The 19,656-nt window shown below is 42.0% G+C and overlaps 1 protein-coding gene across 2 annotated transcripts in view; it reads left to right on the top strand.

The window, feature by feature from the left end:
* Positions 1-19,656, top strand: part of SLC26A4 (solute carrier family 26 member 4) — a 32,690-nt gene that overhangs the window by 10,613 nt on the left and 2,421 nt on the right. Inside the window, exons 7-19 of one of the 2 annotated variants that reach the window (XM_083366264.1) lie at positions 133-215; positions 1,318-1,465; positions 2,960-3,073; positions 4,068-4,145; positions 6,173-6,268; positions 6,804-6,910; positions 8,660-8,729; positions 10,884-10,976; positions 12,212-12,307; positions 15,304-15,534; positions 17,125-17,179; positions 18,644-18,789; positions 19,180-19,260. In XM_083366264.1, coding sequence (XP_083222390.1) covers positions 133-215; positions 1,318-1,465; positions 2,960-3,073; positions 4,068-4,145; positions 6,173-6,268; positions 6,804-6,910; positions 8,660-8,729; positions 10,884-10,976; positions 12,212-12,307; positions 15,304-15,534; positions 17,125-17,179; positions 18,644-18,789; positions 19,180-19,260 — 1,398 coding nt within the window. The remainder of the gene's footprint in view (positions 1-132; positions 216-1,317; positions 1,466-2,959; positions 3,074-4,067; positions 4,146-6,172; positions 6,269-6,803; positions 6,911-8,659; positions 8,730-10,883; positions 10,977-12,211; positions 12,308-15,303; positions 15,535-17,124; positions 17,180-18,643; positions 18,790-19,179; positions 19,261-19,656) is intronic. The other variant, XM_083366265.1, reaches the window with a different exon arrangement.

Genomic DNA, 19,656 nt, shown 5'->3' with positions numbered 1-19,656 from the left:
GTGATTGCATGACCCCTGTAGATGCCATAGGCTAAGTAAATAAATAAATAAAATACCTTCTGCTATTATTATTATTATTATTATTATTATTATTATTATTATTATTATTATTATTATTATTATTTAATCCAGACTATCGTTGCCACGGGCATTTCCTATGGAGTGGACCTTGAGAAGAAATACAATGCAGGGATTGTGAAAACTATTCCTAGAGGGTGAGTGCAGATTATTTGTCTTCTAATGCCCAAACCAAAGGCTAAATGCAACGACATTTTGAGTTTAAAGAGGAAAGTTCTCCAGTTATAGATAGTCCTCAACTTGCAACACTTACAACCATTTCAGGAACCCCAAGATCACATGATCAAACTTTGAAGCTCAGCAACCAACATGTATTTACGAGGGGCCTCCAGAAAGAGCCGTAGGTTCCCAGCCGGCTTCTGACAAGCAAAGTCAATGAACGGGAGCTGGGTTCACTTAACAACCACATGATTCCCTTAACAACCGTGGCAAAAAAGATCATAACGTTGGGCAAGACTCGCTTAGTGACCGCCTTGCTTAGCAAAGTAAATTTTATTTAATTTACTGATTGATTTGCATCCCGCCTTTATGATTTTTTCACAAAAAATTCAAGGTGGCAAATGCATCCAACACCTCCTCCTCCTCCTCCTCCTCTCTCCTCCTATTTTCCTCACAGCAACAACCCTGCGAGGTAGGTTGTGTGTATGTGTATTCGCCACCTTGAGGTATTTGTAAAAATAATAATGGCAGGATATAAATATAAATAAATAAATGCGTGTGTGTAAAAAAACCTAATAATAATAATAATAATAATAATAATAATAATAATAATAATAATAATAATAAATAAAAATAAAAATAAAATAAATAATATGTACAGGTAGTCCTCGACTTTCGACCATAATTGATCCCAAAATTTATGTTGCTAAGTGAGACAGTTCTTAAGTGAGTTTTGCCCCATTTTACGACCTTTCTTGCTACAATTGGTAAGTGACTTAACAAATTAGTAACACGGTTGTTAAGTGAATCTGGCTTCCCCATTGGCTTTCCTCGTCAGAAGGTTGCAAAAGGGGATCACGTGACCCCAGGACGCTGCAAACCGTCGTAAAAGTACATGCCAGTTGCCAAGCCTCTGAATTTTGATCACATGACCATGAGGATGCTGCCACGGTTGTCAATGTGAAAAATGGTCATAAGTTACATGGTAACTTCGAACTGTCACTAAGCAAACTTTGTAAGTCAAGGACTATCTGTACAATGATCCGTATGCATTTCTCTGTTACTCCTTTTCCTCTGTAGATTTTTGCCTCCTCAACGTCCAGCTGTGGAGATGTTTGGGGAGATGGTGGCCTCGTCATTTTCCATTGCGATTGTCGCTTATGCTATCGCCGTCTCGGTGGGGAAAGTATACGCCACCAAGTACGATTATTCCATTGATGGAAATCAGGTACGGAGAACGGTGCCGGATTCCCGAAGAACAGGGAAGTGCCGTCTAATCTGAGTTTTCTTTAAGGCACTAAATCATGGGTCTTCAAACTCGGCCCTTTTATGACTCATGGACTTCAACTCCCAGAATTCCTCAGCCAGGCACTCTGGCTGAGGAATTCTGGAAATTGAAGTCCATGAGTCATAAAAGGGCCGAGTTTGAAGACCCATGCACTAAATAAAGGAACCTGCATATCTAGCCATTCTCTTGGTTAGAATATTAAAATTTATAGCTGAAGTTGGCAGCTGGTAGAGAAAAGGAGAATTAACACCGTCACCACCTTAACAGAGGTGGGCAGCCGTGCACGTGGGTAAGATAAAGTAAAAACGAACTAAAAATGAAGTGAAGTGAAGCAGCCATGCAAACGAATAAAATAAAGTAAAAATAAAGTAAAAATGCCGTGAAGTGAAGCAGCCATGCAAACGGATAAAATAAAGTAAAAATAAAGTGAGGTGAAATGAAGTAAAAGTGAAGTGAAGTGACATGAAGCAGCCCTGCAAATGAATAAAATAAAGCAAAAACAAAGTGAAGTGAAGCAGCCATGTAAATGAATAAAATAAAGTGAAGTGAAGTGAAGTGAAGCAGCCATGCAAATGAATAAAATAAAGTGAAGCGACGTGAAATGAAGTAAAATGAAGTGAAATGAATTGAAGCAGCCATACAAATGAATAAAATAAAGCAAAAAAATAAAGGGAAGGGAAGCCGGCATGTAAACCAACCAAATAAAGTAAAAATATGGCAAAGTGAAGTGAAGTGAATTAAACGTTCCAGTCCAAAATTCCCAAGTTCCATTTGAGGAACTTCCGAGAGGTCTGGACTTCAACTCCCAGAACCCCCCACTCATCTTAAAGGGGCCAGGGTGACCAGCAGGAAGGGGAACCACAGAGCTGAGTAAATCTGGGCTGTTCCAGAAGACCTCAGTCTGTAATCCCCGACATCATTTAGCAATCCTTCGAGGTCACAGTGACATTGAAAAAAGTGACTTATCAGTGTTCCTCTCACTTACAACCGTTGCAGCCCATGATCAAAATTTAGATCCACGGCAACCGGCATGTACTTACGAGGGTTGCTGTGTCCCAGGGCCACGTGATCGCCGTTTGCCACCTTCCCAGCTAGTTTCTCACAAGCAACATCAGTGGGTGGGGGAAGCCAGATTCACTTAACGACCTTGTGATTCACTTAACAATGGTGGCGATTCACTTAACAACAGTGGCGATTCACTTAAGGGCGGCGATTCACTTAACAAATGTGTCATGAAAGTTTGTAAAAATGGGGAAGTCTCATTTTAAACATTGCCTTGCTTAGCAACGGAAATTCTGGTCTTCTTTTGTGGCCGTACGTCGAAGGGCCACCTGTGGTTTCTCGAAGCCTGTTCTAATAAAATATTTCCACTTATGATGAAGGACTTTTGTGTTTTACACCCTGTTTGTTTATTCCCGTTTGCTAACCTCCTAGGAATTTATCGCCTTTGGAATCAGCAATATTTTTTCAGGAGCTTTTTCTTGCTTTGCTGCAACCACCGCGCTCTCTCGCACTGCGGTCCAAGAAAGCACAGGTGGAAAAACTCAGGTACTTCCCTGGCCCAGAAGGAAGGGACTTCTACTGCCTGCCCATCACTCTTGGAACTGATTTGCTGGAGCGGATTTTGAACAAGTCATCTAATGGTTGATCCTAGTTGCACAGTATTTTAGCCTAGGGTTAGGGTTAGGGTTAGGGTTGGGATTGGGATTAGGATTAGGATTAGGATTAGGTTCTGGGTTAGGGTTGGGGTTGGGGTTAGGGTTTGGGTTTGGGTTTGGGTTTGGGTTAGAGTTAGGGTTGGGGTTGGGGTTGAGGTTGGGGTTGGGATTGGGATTAGGATTAGGATTAGGTTTTGGGTTAGGGTTGGGGTTAGGGTTAGGGTTTGGGTTAGGATTACGCTTTGGGTTACGATTAGGATTAGGATTACGATTAGGCTTTGGGTTAGGGTTGGAGTTGGGTTGCAGTTGGGATTGGGATTAGGATTAAGTTTTGGGTTAGGCTAGGGTTAGGGTTAGGGTTGGGGTTGGGTTTCAATTGGGATTGGGATTAGGATTAGGATTAGGTTTTGGGTTAGGGTTGGGGTTATGGTTAGCGTTTGGGTTACAATTAGGATTAGGCTTTGGGTTAGGGTTAGGATTAGGATTAGGGTCAGAGTTTCCTTCCTTATCTTGTCAGCTTTGCTTGTTCCTGTAGATCCACACATTCTACTCCTAGGTCTAATATTAATAATTCTGTCTGTCTCTCCTAACACTTTAATTCCTGTCGCATATTAAACATGCATGTGTAGATCTGACATCCTTATTGGTATATGACTACGTAGCTTAGTTTTAAAAATATCAAGTTTTAAAATAAGGTTTTGAAATCACATTTCCTTGTACAGAAACAATTTTTTAAAAAAATCTCTGCTTCTGTCAGAATGTTATTTTGACAACTCAAACTCTCTACTGAAAATAGCTCACTAAGTGTGTAAACTAGCCCCTTTGCATAAATATTCCTGAAAACAAACTTATTTTCTTGATGATTCCCAATATTTTATTTTCAGGTTGCCGGTATAATCTCAGCGCTTATTGTATTAATTGCTATTGTAGCTTTGGGGAAGCTGCTGGAACCTCTGCAAAAGGTATTTTATTCTGATATATTTTACCATTTGTTTAATATTTTGTGCTCCGGGTCAACAGAAATCTTCCTCCTCTTATCCCCATAACAGTAAAAGGCGATCCTTAAATTTCCAACCCTTCATTTAAAAGTGGCTCAAAGTTACAACAGCCTCAGAAAACATGGCTTACACCACCCTTACTGTCACATGACTGCAATTCAGGCACTGGGTAACTAACTCACATCTACAACACTTGCAGCAACTAAGATGATGAAAGGCCTGGAGACAAAAACTTATGAAGAGCAGTTGCAGGATTTGGGTTTGGCTAGTCTAGAGAAATGAAGGACTACTGGGGACATGATAGTAGTATTCCAATATTTGAGGGGCTGCCACAAACAAGAAGCGGGGTGGTGGTGGTGGTGTGTCAACTTATTCTCCAAAGCTCCAGAAGGCAAGACAAGAAACAATGGATGGAAACTAATCAAGGAGAGAAGCAACCTGAAATTAAGGAGAAGCTTCCTGACAGTGAGGACGATTAACCAGTGGAACGACTTGCCACCAGAAGTTGCAGGTGCTCCATCACTGGAGGCTTTTAAGAAGAAATTGGACAGTCACTTGTCTGAAATTATATAGGGCAGGAGTAGACCACCTTGGCTCTTTTATGACTCGTGGACTTCAACTCCCAGAATTCCTGAGTCAGCCACACTGACGGGAAAGGGAGAGGTTTCCAAGCTGAGCCACGCTGGCTCAGGAATTCTGGGAGTTGAAGTCCACAAGTCATAAATAGGAGCCAAGGTTGCCTACCCCTGGCCTAGGCCTAGGCCACTTTATGACTTGTGGACTTCAACTCCCAGAATTCCTGAGCCAGCCACACTGAGGGGAAAGGGAGAGGTTTCCAAGCTGAGCCATGCTGGCTCAGGAATTCTGGGAGTTGAAGTCCACGAGTCATAAAAGAGCCAAGGTTGCCTAGCCCTGACCTAGGCCTAGGCCGCTTTATGATTTGTGGACTTCAACTCCCAGAATTCCTGAGCCAGCCACGCTGAGAGAAAAGGGAGAGGTTTCCAAGCTGAGCCATGCTGGCTCAGGAATTCTGGGAGTTGAAGTCCACGAGTCATAAAAGAACCACTTGTCTGAAATGGTAAAGGGTGGCCTGCTTGAACAAGAGGTTGGACTGGAAGACCTCCAAGGTCCCTTCCAGCTCTATTCTGACTGATTTTGCAATTACATGATTGCAATTTATCATCTTCCTAGCTGGGAAGTTATTTGAAGAATCTGGATTTGCTTAATAGCTACATGATTCGCCTTAATGAGTCCAGTAGAAATGGTGATAAAATTGGGTTTGGTATGGTGATAACTTGCTTAATGATAGCAAGTGAAATTTTGGTCCCGATTGTGATCAGAAGTAGAGGACTTATCTGAATTTATCTATCCAGAGGCATTCCTAGGAGATTAGATTAGATTAGATTATTGTCATTTTTTTGTAAAATGTAAAATGAACTTTTTTGTAAAATGTAAAAAGCATGGACATAAGCAAGGGGCTACAGATGCAAGCACCATTTTGACATTTTGAACCCCCCCCCAAGAACCCCCGCTTGTACAGGTAGTCCTCACCTTACGACCACCCTTGTGCCCAAAATTGCAGTCGTTAAATGAGACATTTGTGAAGTGAAATTTTCCCCCTTTCTTGCCACAGTTGTTGCTGCAGGGGTTAAGTTAGTAACCCAATAGTTAAGGGTTGCCCTGTAACTGCTTGTCAGACGATCACCAAAAGACAATCACATGAATTTTGGACACAGCCACGGTCATAAGTATGAACCAGTGGCCAAGCGTCTGAGTTTCGATCACGTGACCATGTGGAGATGCTGCAACAGTTTTGTGAAAAAGGGTCAGAAGTCACTTTTTTCAGTGCCGTTGCAACTTTGAACGGTCCCTAAATGAATTGTCGTAAGTTGAGGATTACCTGTATTTTCTTTGGAGTCTCTCAAACGGGTTTTTACTTTTTTAAAAAAAAACAACAACAACAAGGCTAATGTTTCTTTTTCTCTTTGTAGTCTGTTTTGGCAGCTGTGGTCATTGCGAACTTAAAAGGGATGTTCATGCAAGTTTGCGATGTCCCTCGTTTGTGGAGGCAGAGCAAAGCAGACGCAGTGAGTCCCATTGCCGTTTTGTTCACAAAAAGCTGAGAATTATTGGTCACCCTTGAATTAATCTCTTCCCTATTTAAGCAGCTGCCTTTTGCTTCACTTAATAATTAATCCCTCGCTGAGAATCTCATGTCACCGGGAGAGGAAAAAACCCCACAAAACTAAAAACCAAGAGCTTCTTGGTTATTCCAGTGAATTTCTGACCATCAAAAAACTGTGTCAGGCAAGAAAAAACAGCCCCACACTGAAGGTCAAATTAAACTGATTTACTATTAAAGGCCTGTGCAGAGGAATCTTCTCAATGGGGAGTTGAGAATTTGCTAGCAGTTAGATAGGGATCCACAGAATTCAAGGGAGGCTAGAGTTTGTTTGTTTGTGGCTATGTAGGAATGCTAAGCTGATTCCTCTTTTGACTCCACCTCCAGGTTCTGCCATCCCTTCTCCTACACTGAGGGATGGTTGTGTTACGCCACCTGTAACCCTCTCTAACTAATTTTGCTTTTCTGATTTAACACCCCCATCTCTTTCTTTTTTCCAGATGATCTGGGTTTTCACATGCGTAGCATCCATCATCCTGGGGTTGGATTTAGGATTACTTGCTGGTTTGGTATTTGCCCTGCTGACGGTGGTACTGAGAGTTCAGTTGTGAGTATAATCCCAAAAAAAGAATTTTGCACCCAAGACTGGAAAATAAATGCAAATCCCTCCCCAGACTGAGGTTTTTCAAGCTTTTGCTTTTGCTGTGTGTGGATAGCCCTAGACTTCGTTTAGCAGCCGTTCAAAGTTACAGCGGCACTGAAAAATAGGACTTAAAACCGGTCCTTTTGCTCCTGATGGTCACAGCATCCTCGTAGTCACATGATCACAATTTGGGCACTTGGCAACTGGTTGCAGCATCCTGGGGTTGTGTGACTGCTATTTGTGACCTTCCCAGAGAGCAAAATTAATGAGAGAAGCCAGATTCGCTTAATGACGGCAAGATTCACTAAAACTGGAATGGAATGGAATGGAATAGAATAGAATAGAATCTTTATTGAGAATAGAATAGAACAGAACAGAATAATAATGAAATAATAGAACAGAATAGAATAGAATAGAATAGAATAGAATAGAATAGAATAGAATAGAATAGAATAGAATAGAATAGAATAGAATAGAATAAGAAATATAGAATAGAAATAGAAAGAATAGAATAGAATAGAATAGAATAAGAAATATAGAATAGAAATAGAAAGAATAGAATAGAATAGAATAGAATAGAATAGAATAGAATAGAATAGAATAGAATAGAATAGAATAGAATAGAATAGAATAGAAATACAGAATAGAATAGAAATATAGAATAGAATAGAATAGAATAGAATAAGAAATAAGAATAGAATAGAATAGAATAGAATAGAATAGAATAGAATAGAATAGAATAGAATAGAATAGAATAGAATAGAATAGAATAGAATAGAATAGAATAGAATAGAATAGAATAGAATACAACAGAACAGAATAGAGCTGGAAGGGACCTTGGAGGTCTTCTAGTCCAGTCCCCCGCTCAAGTGGGAGAACCTATACTCTGTGGGCACGCGCACCGTCGCCCCAGTCCTAGGCCTTCAGCTGGGTTTTATAAAACCTTTTCGCTTTAAGCCTCTGCCACCGTGTGCAAAAAAAAAAAGGTTCAATCAAATTTCAACTTCTCGCGGGGCGGGGGAAAAAAGATCTCACAAAGTTGGAATTGATTGATTGAACTTGTTAGTCCCACCCTGTCTGCCGTTACCACCGCAGCCACGCTCACCCAATTGGCCACACCCACCCGGCACCCAACGATACGTAAGTGGGTTTTGGGTTGCAATTTGGGCACTCGGTCTCTAAAAGGTTCACCATCACTGACCTAGACCATCTCAGACAAGTGACTGTCTAGTCTCTTTTTAAAAATCTCCAGTGATGGAGCACCCACGATTTCTGGAGGCAAAGCTGTTCCACTGGTTGATTGTCCTCACTGTCAGGAAGTTTCTCCTTAATTCCAGGTTGCTTCTCTCTTTGATCAGTTACTAACCATTGTTTCTCGTCCTTCCCTCTGGTGCTCTGGTGAACAACCTGGCCCCCTCTTCCTTGTGGCAGCCCCTCAGATAATAATTCCCTTAACCACCATGGGGAAAAAATGGTTGCAAACGAGCCGTGACTCATTTAACAACCCCCATTCTGCTCCCAATTGTGGCCGTAAGTCAAGGACTACATCTATTTCACAAGTTAGGCTATCAATGATGACTGAGGTACCCTTGCTTGCAACAAATTTTGCATATGGCGCCCAGCCATCGCTTGCAACACATTCTGTTCTGTAGATTGCATTGATTTTGATTTTGAAATCTTGATCTTGATCAATATTTTGTTTTCTTTTGTCAGTCCTTCCTGGGGTAAACTTGCTAACGTTCCTGGCACGGATCTGTATAAGAACATGAAAGAATACAAAAATGTAAGATGGTCTAGCAAACTAATATTTCAAATGCTTAGAGGGGGGAAAATTGATGTTTACGGTTTATTTCCGAGTTGATTGAAATGCAGTCTTGCATGACAAAAGGATTGATAGTTCTATTCCTGGAGTCTCATAAAGGATAACAGTGGCCGATCGAGAATTCATAAAAGCATATCAAGCCAAATCAATTTGCCGTTACCTCAATCGATTATGTGAACAAACTGAATTCCTCTCATATCAGTTGGGGGTTTCCTGTGAAGACTGTTTTTAAGAAAGAGATCGCAGCATTTTCGCTGTAGGAGAACCTACAGAAATGGCAGGGCTACAATTCCCAGCATTCATCATTACAGGTGGTCCTCGACTTACAACCGTTCATTTAGCGACTGTTCAAAGTGACTTATGACTGTTTTTCACACTGTTGCCGCATCCCCGGGGGTCACATGATCAAAATTCAGACACTTGGCAGCTGACTCATACTTATTTATTTATTTATTTATTTATTAGATTTATATACCGCCCTTCTCCCGAGGGACTCAGGGCGGTGTACAGGGCAATTAAAATATAACATTCAAAAGTTAAAAATAGATTAAATTAAATTTAGCCCCAAACAAAATAAATTAAATTATGAATTTTAAAACCCCAATCCCTCAGTCCAGGCCGGCAAGCTCGAATAACCAGGTTTTCAGGTCACGGCGAGAAGAGCGAAGGTTGGGAGCCATCCGGAGCTCCACAGGAATGCTGGTTGCCGTGACCCAGGGTCACGTGATCCCTTTTTCCGACCTTCTGACAAGCAAAGTCAATGGGGGAAGCCAGATTCACTTAACAACCATGTTACTAACTTATCAGCTGCAGTGATTTATTTAACAACGTCATAGGCCAAGAAAAGAGCCTTGGTGGAGCAGTGGGCTAATGCCTCCTTAAGTAACACCAGCTGCCTGCAATTAGTGCAGGTTCGAGTCCCACCAGGCTCAAGGTTGACTCAGCCTTCCGTCCTTCCGAGGTAGGTAAAATGAGGACCCAGATTGTTGGGGGCAATAAGCTGACTTTGTAATAATGCCGCTTGGGGGGGGGGAAAGCCCTAATAAGCAGGCATATACATAGAATGAAGGCTACTGCTAAGCTTGTAAGCCGCCCTGAGTCTTCGGAGAAGGGCGGGATATAAATGGAATTTTTTTAAAAAGTCATAAAACGGGGCCAAATTCACTTAACAAATATCTCACTTAGGAACAGAAATTTTCGGCTCAACTACAGTCGTAAGTGGAGGACTAATTGTATGGACCAAATTGTTTTGGCTGCTGAGAAGCATATTGCCGCAAGATCTGGGGTGCCAAAGGCTGCTTGCTCCCCTTTTTGTGGACAATAATACTAGGAAAGCAAAGTCTTGATAGAGGAGAACGACAGCAGAATAAAAATCCTCAGGAAAAAGAAAAATGTTTGCTTTGGTTAGAAATAGTTGGGGCATGGGGAAAGCGCATCGTCTTTACAAATCTAAAACAATACTGTGTACGCAGTGTGTTATACACACAGAGATATACACAGTACACAACACCCGGCGTAGTGTACTCTTCGTCATGAGTGGCGTTCATCCGATGCAAAAGTGGATATATTGCCTCTGATTGCCAATGAGGAGCACACTGTGGGGCACTTTAAAAGATTGTTTGAAGTGGACCCACCTATATTTGAGCAAATAGTTATTTGATCTTCATTTAGCATCGTGGCATATTGACAGCTATCACTCTAGTGGGGTGAGATGTATACAGGTTAAGAAGAAGACCTTTATTTGTGGGCTGTACAGAATATTATAGAAGTAATTTGGGAATTGACCAAGAACAATTTACCTACGTGAGAGATGGGAAAATTTGGTTCTGTCTACCTTATTGTTTAAGTCTCACACCCTCTGCTTAGGTTAATAGTAGTAACGGTATAACAGAGTTGGAAGGGACCTTGAAGGTCTTCTAGTCCAACCCACTGCTCGAGCAGGAGAACCTACACCATTCCAGACAAGTGGCTGTCCAGTCTCTTCTTAAAAGCCTCCAATGGTGGAGCACCCACAACTTCTGAAGTCAAGCCATTTTACTAGGGTGTTGTTGTTTTTCTGAACCTAAAGCAAACAGGATTTATTTATAATGAAGTCAATACTTATTTTTGCAACAGGTTGTTGAACCTGAAGGAGTGAAGATTCTCAAGTTTTCCAGTCCCATTTTTTACGCGAATATCGATGGCCTAAGAAGCAGTGTCAAATCTACTGTAAGTAGTCATATTTTCAAATGTTTGCTACTGAAGCTTTATCGAAATATCAATACAGTGTTTCAGTGTGAAGGGTAGCACGGATTAAGTTTGTTGAAATGATACCAACAGAAGAGAATCTTTGTAGCTCAGGGCTGAACTGTGGAGTTCTTGATGCTCCCTAAGTTTGATCGTTTTCTTGCAGACGTTTCATGACCCAACTGGGCAATATCATAAATCAGAATAGATCTAGAAGGGACCTATGTGGTCTTCTAGTCCAGCCCCTTGCTGAAGCAGGAGATCCTCTACCATTTCAGACAAGTGACTGTCCAATCTCTTCTTAAAAACCCCACTGATGGAGCCCACAACTTCTGGTGGCAAGCCGTTCCACTGGTTAATTGTCCTCACTGTTAGGAAGTTTCTCCTTAATTCCAGGTTGCTTCTCTCCTTGGTTAGTTTCCATCCATTGTTTCTTGTCTTGCCTTCTGGTGCTTTGTAGAATAATTTGACCCCCTCCTCTTTGTGGCAGCCCCTCAAATGCTAGAACATTGCTTTCATGTCCGCCCTAGTCCTTCTTTTCTCTGTACTAGCCAAACCCAAATCCTGCAACCGTTCTTCATATGTTTTAGTCTCCAGGCCTTTAAAAATCTTAGTTGCTCTTCTTTGCAAAGTCTCAACATCTTTTTTTATAATGTGGTGACCAAAACTGGATGTTGTATTCCAGGTGTGGCCTTACTAAGGCTTTATAAAGCGATACTAATACTTCCACGTGATTTTGATTCTATGCCTCTATTTATGCAACCCAGGATTGTGTTAGTTTTTTTTTGCTGCTGCCGCACACGGCTGGCTCATATTTAAGTGATCGACCGCTAGGACTCCAAGATCCCTCTCACAGTTACTGGTTTTGAGCCGGGTTTCCCCAAAATTGTACTTGTACTTTTGATTCAGTGCTACAAGGAGGGAGGTTTGCAGTGGAGGAGGAGGAGGAGGAGGAGGAGGAGGAGGAGGAGGAGGAGGAGGAGGAGGAGGAGGAGGAGGAGGAGGACACAGTCCTGGATATGGCTGATAACTGGCTAAGACGCTGCTGGAGAATGCATGTTTTCTTCCTGAAATTCTGGGCTAGATGAGAGTCAGCATACAAATGTATAAAAGACAACTGAGGTCCACTATTTTTAATAGATTGTAGCCAAGGTGTTTCATTTCCTACTCTATGTAAACATGACTAAAACAAAAATTACTACATTTCTTCCTTGAAGGTGGGGTTTGATGCTGTGCGGGTATACAACAAAAGGCTGAAGGCTCTGCGAAAAATACAGAAGCTAATCAAGAAAGGAAAATTAAAAGCCACAAAAGTAAAGTGCCAATCTTTGTTCTTCACTCAGTTGTTTTAAAAGGGTTTTTATCCTGGGCAATCGATTTGAAATTATTTTTCGTTTACAAGCGACCTGTTTTTTTCTTTTTCACTGTTAATTCCATGTAGGCACCAAAATCTAATGAGCAAGTGAGTCTCAAAATTCTCGGGAATTCCCAAAGCCCTTCATCCACACTCTTAACTTTTCCATTCGCTCTCTTTCTCTGCTTGTGCACCTCTGTTTAATGTTTAATTTCACCTGCCCAGGTAGAGTATTTACAAAATACAGTGTTCAAAACAATCTAAGTCAGGGGTGTCAAACTCAATTTCATTGAGGGCCGCATCAGCATTGCGGTTGCCCTCAGGGGGTCGGGTGGTTGTGGCCAGGGTGGGTGTGGCCTACTGGGTGGGCGTGGCTAGAGTGCGTATGGCCTACTGGGTGGGCGTGGCCAGCTCTACCTCGTTCGCATGAAGGGTGCCTATGGGGGCCCGGGCAGGAGTGGGACAGATCTGAGGGTCTCTGGCAGAAGGAGGGTCTCTGGGCCAGGGCCAAGGCAGTGGGGGCCGTTCCCTCACTGTTTCCAGGATGGCTTCGCGGGTTGCATGAAACCACTTCGCGGGCCGGATCCGGCCCCCGGGCCTTGTGTTTGACATGTCTGCTCTAAGTTGTAGTTTTACTGTACACCACCCAACCTCACTTTTGGAAATGAGATGGGCGGTATCTAAATTTGATAAACAAGTAAATAAAAAAAAACCCACATTCCGTCAAAAAAAGGAGGGGGAAAGGAAACAAAAGTCAGACGAAATAATTTAGCATAGCAAAAAATAAAGGAGTACGCTAGTCCTCAACTTACAACCGTCCATTTAGGGACCGTTCAAAGTGACAATGGCACTGGAAATAGTGACTAATGATCATTTTTCACACTTATGACCGTTGTAGCCTCCCCATGGTCATGTGATCAAAATGTGGGCGCTTGGCAATTGACTCATGTTTATGATGGTTGCAGTGTCCCAAGATCATGTGATCGCTTGCTGACGAGCGACGTCAGTGGGGCGAGAAGGGTCGTAAAATTGGGGCAAAACTCAGGAAGTGTCTCGCTTAGCAACGGAAATGTTGGGCTCAATTTTAGTGGCAAGTCGAAGGCTGCCAGTACGCCATTAGAGCAAAGATATTTGGGGGACATGGATTTCTTCATTAAAAAAAACTGGAACGCTCCCTAAAAAAGTACATATATCTTGCATCTCTGAATCACACATCTTTGGAAGAGAATTGAGGGGTTAAATTATGGAAGCAAGGAGATAACAAATTCTTGGAAAGAATTTGAAGAGGAAAAACGCATCAGAGGCCAGAACATCCAGCTTCGGCAAAAGGGTTGACTACAGAGAAGAAAATTCAAGATAAGACAATAATCAGTAGAAAATTAACTTGGGATCAAAGAGAAGACCTGGAATGTGACTTGAAAGTTTGTGTGGGTGATAATGTTCCCTAGGAGCCATGATTGTGGGCAGAAAAGTTGTGGAATTAAGAATTTTCAGCTGGAAGGAGAAGGGACAGTGATCAAATGACCTCTTTGAACAATTAAATCGGGGTGCGGAGAAATTAGAGATTTGCAAGAAGAATAGACTTATTTCCTTGTTCAAGGGGCATAATGAACTTTGAAATAAATGGCAAACGTTGCTTTCCTGAGGATGCCATGTTTTACTTTAAATTATGCATATTCCCATGAATTTCTATAGGTGCAGAGCTTGATTTTCTGTTTTTCCAAAACAAAGCTATTTTCTTTTTATTTCAAGGGGCAGAATCTGTGTTTACTGTAGGGCCAGAGGCAAAAATAAGAGTCCGGGATATGTTCCGTGTAGTTTATTTATGCAAGCATTTGTATGTTCCTAAACACACAACATTTACTTATCCATTTGCATCCCACCTTTATTATTTTTACAAGTCACTCGACGTGGCAAAGATATCCAGCACACTTACGCCCTCCTACTTTCCTCACAACAACAACCTTGTGAGGTAAGGTAAGGTGAAAAAGAGTGACTAGCCCAAAGTCACCCAGCCGGCTTTCATGCCTAAGATGGCACTAGAACTCCCAGTTTCCTGGTGATTGGCCCAACGTCACCCAGTTGGCTTTCACGCCTAAGATGGCACTAGAATTCCCAGTTTCCTGGTGATTGGCCCAAAGTCACCCAGCCGGCTTTCATGCCTAAGATGGCACTAGAACTCCCAGTGTCCTGGTGATTGGCCTAAAGTCACCTAGCCGGTTTTCATACCTGATGGCACTAGAACTCTCGGTTTCCTGGTCATAGGCCCAAAGTCACCCAGTCGGCTTTCATCCCTAAGATGGCACTAGCAGTCCCAGTGTCCTGGTGATTGGCCCAAAGTCACCCAGTCGGCTTTCATGCCTAAGATGGCACTAGAACTCCCAATGTCCTGGTGATTGCCCCAACGTCACCCAGTCGGCTTTCATGCCTAAGATGGCACTAGAACTCCCAGTGTACCGGTGATTGGCCCAAAGTCACCTAGCTGGCTTTTGTGTCTAAGACAAACTAGAACTCACCATCTCCCACTTTCTAGCCTGGTGCCTTAACCTCTAGAGCAGGAGTAGGCACATTTTATGACTCGTGGACTTCAACTTCCAGAATTCCTGAGCCAGCCATGGCTCAGCTTGGAAACCTCTCCCTTTTCCCTCAGCGTGGCTGGCTGAGGAATTCTGGGAGTTGAAGTCCACCAGTCATAAAAGAGCCAAGGTTGCCTGCCCCTGGCCTAGAGTAAACTGGCTTTAGTTTTTAAAGAACTGGCCATGACTTCGGTTCCCAGGAAGGTTTGTGTAGAGAGTATGCATTATCGTGACTTACTGTATGTAAAGAAAATAAGAAATATTAGCCCTGCCATGAATTGATTAGAAATATTTTGTTGGGAAGAAAAAAAAAATCTGTACTTAGGTGCTTTTTTAATTAAGGAACGTGTTGAACATGCTATCTATCTCTTCTTACTAGAATGGCATTATCAGCGATTTGGGTACTGTAAACGAGGGCTTTGAATCTGATGACGATCCAGAAGACCCAGTTGATCCGGACATCCCAACCAAAGAAATGGAGATCCAGGTGGATTGGAACTCAGAGCTTCCCGTCAAAGTGAATGTTCCTCAAGTGCCTCTCCACAGCCTCATTTTTGACTTTGGAGCCGTCTCTTTCCTGGATGTAGTAGCCGTCAGAGTAATGAAAACAGTAAGGATATTTTTCTCATTTTCCTCATCAATCTGTCACTAAAATTAGATCACTTAAAGCTAGAGGGATACTAATCGTTCTGTAATTCTCTCTTGTGGTTTCTGCAAGCTTCAAAATGTATAGAACAATAGAGCAGAATAACAGAGTTGGAAGGGACCTTGGAGGTCATCTAGTCCAACCCCCTGCTCAGGCATGAAACCCTATACCATTTCAGACAAATGGCTGTCCGGTCTCTTCTTAAAAACTTCCAGTGTTGGAGCATTCACAGCTTCTGGAGGCAGGTTGTTCCACTGGTTAATTGTCCTCATTGTCAGGAAATTCCTCCTTAGTTCTAGGTTGCTTCTCTCCTTGACTAGTTCCCACTCAGATGCTTTGGAGAATAGCTTGACGCTATCTTCTTTGTGGCAGCTATTTAAATATTGAAATTCTGCTATCATGTCACCCCTAGTCCTTCTTTTCATTAGAATAGAGTAGAGGAGAGGAGAGGAGAGGAGAGGAGAGGAGAGGAGAGGAGAGGAGAGGAGAGGAGAGGAGAATAGAGGAGAGGAGAGGAGAGGAGAGGAGAGGAGAGGAGAGGAGAGGAGAGGAGAGGAGAGGAGAGGAGAATAGAGTAGAGTAGAGTAGAATAGAGTAGAGTAGAATAGAATAGAACAGAACAGAACAGAACAGAACAGAACAGAATAGAATAGAATAGAGCTGGAAGGGACCTTGGAGGTCTTCTAGTCCAGCCCCTCAAATAGGAGAGCCTATACTGTCTGAGACAGGTGAATGTCTAGTCTCTTCTTGAAAATTTCCAGTGATGGAGCACCCACGATTTCTGGTGGCAAACTGTTCCACTGTTGATTGTCCTCACTGTCAGGAAGTTTCTCCTCAATACCAGGTTGCTTCTCTCTTTGATCGGTTTCCAACCATTCTTTCTCGTCCTTCCCTCTGGTGCTTTGGACGAGAAACAATGGTTGGAAATTGATCGAAGAGAGGAGCAGCCTCGAATTGAGGAGAAACCTCCTGACAGTGAGAACATTAAATTAGACATCCCCAATTCCAGCAACGGTTCCTTATTTGTTTTAGCCTCCAGTCCCCTGATCAACTTTGTTGCTTTTCTCTGCACTCTTTCTAGAGTCTCAACATCTTTTTTATATCATGGTGACCATAACTGGTTGTAGTATTCCAAGTGTGGCCTTACCAAGGCCTTGTAAAGTGGTATTAACACTTCACTTGATCTTGATCCTATCCCTCTGTTAAGGCAGCCTAGCACTGTGTTGGCTTTTTTGGCAGCTGCAGCACACAGCATGTACAGTATAGTCTCTTCTTAAAAACCTCTATTGATGAAGCACCTACAAGTTCTGGTGGCAAGCTGTTCCACTGGTTAATTGTCCTCACTGTCAGGAAGTTTCTCCTTAATTTCAGGTTGCTTCTCTCTTTGATCAGTTTCCAGAGGTTAAATAGGTAACAATTATTTGGCCTTATATACTAGATTTACACACTTAAATCAGATCTGGATCAGAAAATTTAATTCTGAATACACCCTCCAGTATTCCCCACGTGTCCTTAAAGCTATATTTAAGATAACACTCGTCTTTTTTTTTCCAGATTGTCAAAGAGTTCAAGAGGATTGATGTGTCTGTATACATTGCATCCCATCTAGGTGAATAAAAAACCTGCACATTATTAATACAGCTTTTATTTGTTACAGAGAACAGAAAACAGAGAACAGCGCAGGATAAATTTTTAGTCAGGAAGATATATTTTTTTGAAAGCAATGTGGTAATGACCTCCCACTACAATCCCTCATTACATTCTCAGCCCTTTCATTTTTAAATCCAGGCAGTTACCAACACTGCAGAATTCGTGATAAACCTCCCTCTTCAAGTCCTAAAAACCTGCTATATGCAGGAGGTCCTTGACCTATGACCACAACTGAGCCCAAAGTTTTTGTTGCTAAGGGAGGCGTTTGTTAAGTGAGGTTTTTATGAGCTTGCTTCCCACGTTTTTAAGTGAATCACTGCAGATGTTATTAACACAGGTGTTAAGTGAACACCATTGACTTTGATTGTCAGAAGGTCACAAAAGGGGATCACATGACCCCAGGAACACTGCGACTGGTCGTAGATACGAATCAGTTGCTAAGCGGCTGAATTGTGGATCACGTGACCAGTGGGGATCCTGCAACAGTTGTAACTGTGAAAATGTTCATAAGTCCCTTTTTTTTCACTGCCGTTGTAACTTTGAACGGTCACTAAATGAACTGTTGCAAGTTGAGGACTGCCTGTATTCTGTACATAAATTTAGCCCCCCTTTTCCTAGGGGGAACATCAACGAGCCGTAATCTATATTTGTTCTTACACATTGTAATTTTATACACTGTATTTTGAAATAAGCTTATTATTATGGCATAGCTGGAGGGAAGTTCAAACTTTCTTTCTGAAGAGTTTTTTGAAGTCCCTTTTAAAGGAAAGAGTCCTTTTCATGAGCGAACTGTTTATAGGTTTAATAAGTTAATACAGAATTTTCAGAAATTTATTTTATTTACTTATTCTGTCAGTGGAGAGAAAAAACTGATTTACAATGATCTCAGATATATATATATATATATATGTATGTGTAGAGGGACGCGGTGGCTCAGTGGGTTAGGACGCTGAGCTTGTCGATCAGAAGGTCAGCAGTTTGGCGGGTCGAATCCCGAGTGCCGCGTAACAGAGTGAGCGCCTGTTACTCATCCCAGCTTCTGCCAACCTAGCAGTTCGAAAGCACGTAAAAATGCAAGTAGAAAAATAGGGACCACTATGGTGGGAAGGTAACAGCGTTCTGTGCGCCTTTGGCGTCTAGTCATGCCCGCCACATGACCACGGAGACGTCCTCGGACAAGCGCTGGCTCTTCGGCTTTGAAACGGAGATGAGCACCGGCCCCTAGAGTTGGAAACGACTAGCACGCATGTGCGGGGGAAACCTTTACCTTTACCTTTATGTGTAGATAGATAGATAGATAGATAGATAGATAGATAGATAGATAGATAGATAGCTGGATAGATAGTTTTAACAGGTGTGAATATTCAAACTGATTGTTATCTGTCTGGTGTTGGCAATATTTTATTGTACCTTTTCCCTGCAGACCACATTATTAAAACATTAGAACATTGTGCCTTTTTTGATGATGACATTCAGAAAGAATTATTTTTCCTGACTATACACGATGCTGTATTACACATACAGAGTCAGGTCATGTATAGAGAATCCCAAGACCCTATAGCTGAAAAGGTAGGACCTCTATATATTTTATATTTATTTATGTACCTATTGGTACAGCATTTTATTTACATCCGCATAATATTTTCACATAAGTCCTGGTTGTTTTCATTCTACTTTGCAATCTTTAATAGAAAAAGGAAATACTCGGTTATTTGTCTTTATGGGGGGGAAACATGTTCACGGTGGATATTTAAATATCATTTAAATAATTTTCGAAAGAATACCTCTGTGCAGATTCAAGGATCATTGCTGTTAGAGAGTTTTTAATTGTACTTTTTTGTCATAATGAAACAATTCTATCAGAGAATTGTACTTAATTGTTTAATAGAAGAGTATTGTCTACTCAATCAATTAATTTGTGATTTGTAGTATGAATAACTCTACGTTCTTTTTGCCCAGATATCCTTGATGCAGGAATCAAAAGAACCAATAGAATTTCCAGAAACTTACCAGACTGAAGAGCTGGATGCTCAAGAAGAGGTAGGCATTTTCTCATTTCACATCTCCATGGTTATCATTTTTATCATAAAATAGCACCTGTGGTCTCCGACATGAGCATAGGGGACCCTGCCCATTACGGTCGTAAGTTGGGACAGTCATCACCTGGGTTGTCCCATGCCCGATCGTTGTTAGGTGAACCACGCAGTCGCTAAGCAGACCAATTGTTCGCGGTGGGCTGGTTTTTGTGGCAAACAGGAAATAAATGCTGGTTTTGGGGAAACATGTAAAATGTAGTCATGGGATCATGGGATGTTGCAAACAGCTGTAAATGCGAGCTGGTTGCTGAGTGCCCAAAATGTGGTCATATGACTGCATGGGGGATCCTAGCCATCGGAACTTCAGAAGTGGGTTGTAAGAAAACTTCCTTCTAGCACA

The sequence above is a fragment of the Vipera ursinii genome, assembly GCF_947247035.1.
Source record: "Vipera ursinii genome assembly, chromosome: 6".
Classification (NCBI taxonomy): Eukaryota; Metazoa; Chordata; class Lepidosauria; order Squamata; family Viperidae; genus Vipera; species Vipera ursinii.
The sequence above is the reverse complement of the archived record's forward strand: the minus strand, read 5'-3'. Positions and strand labels throughout refer to the sequence as shown.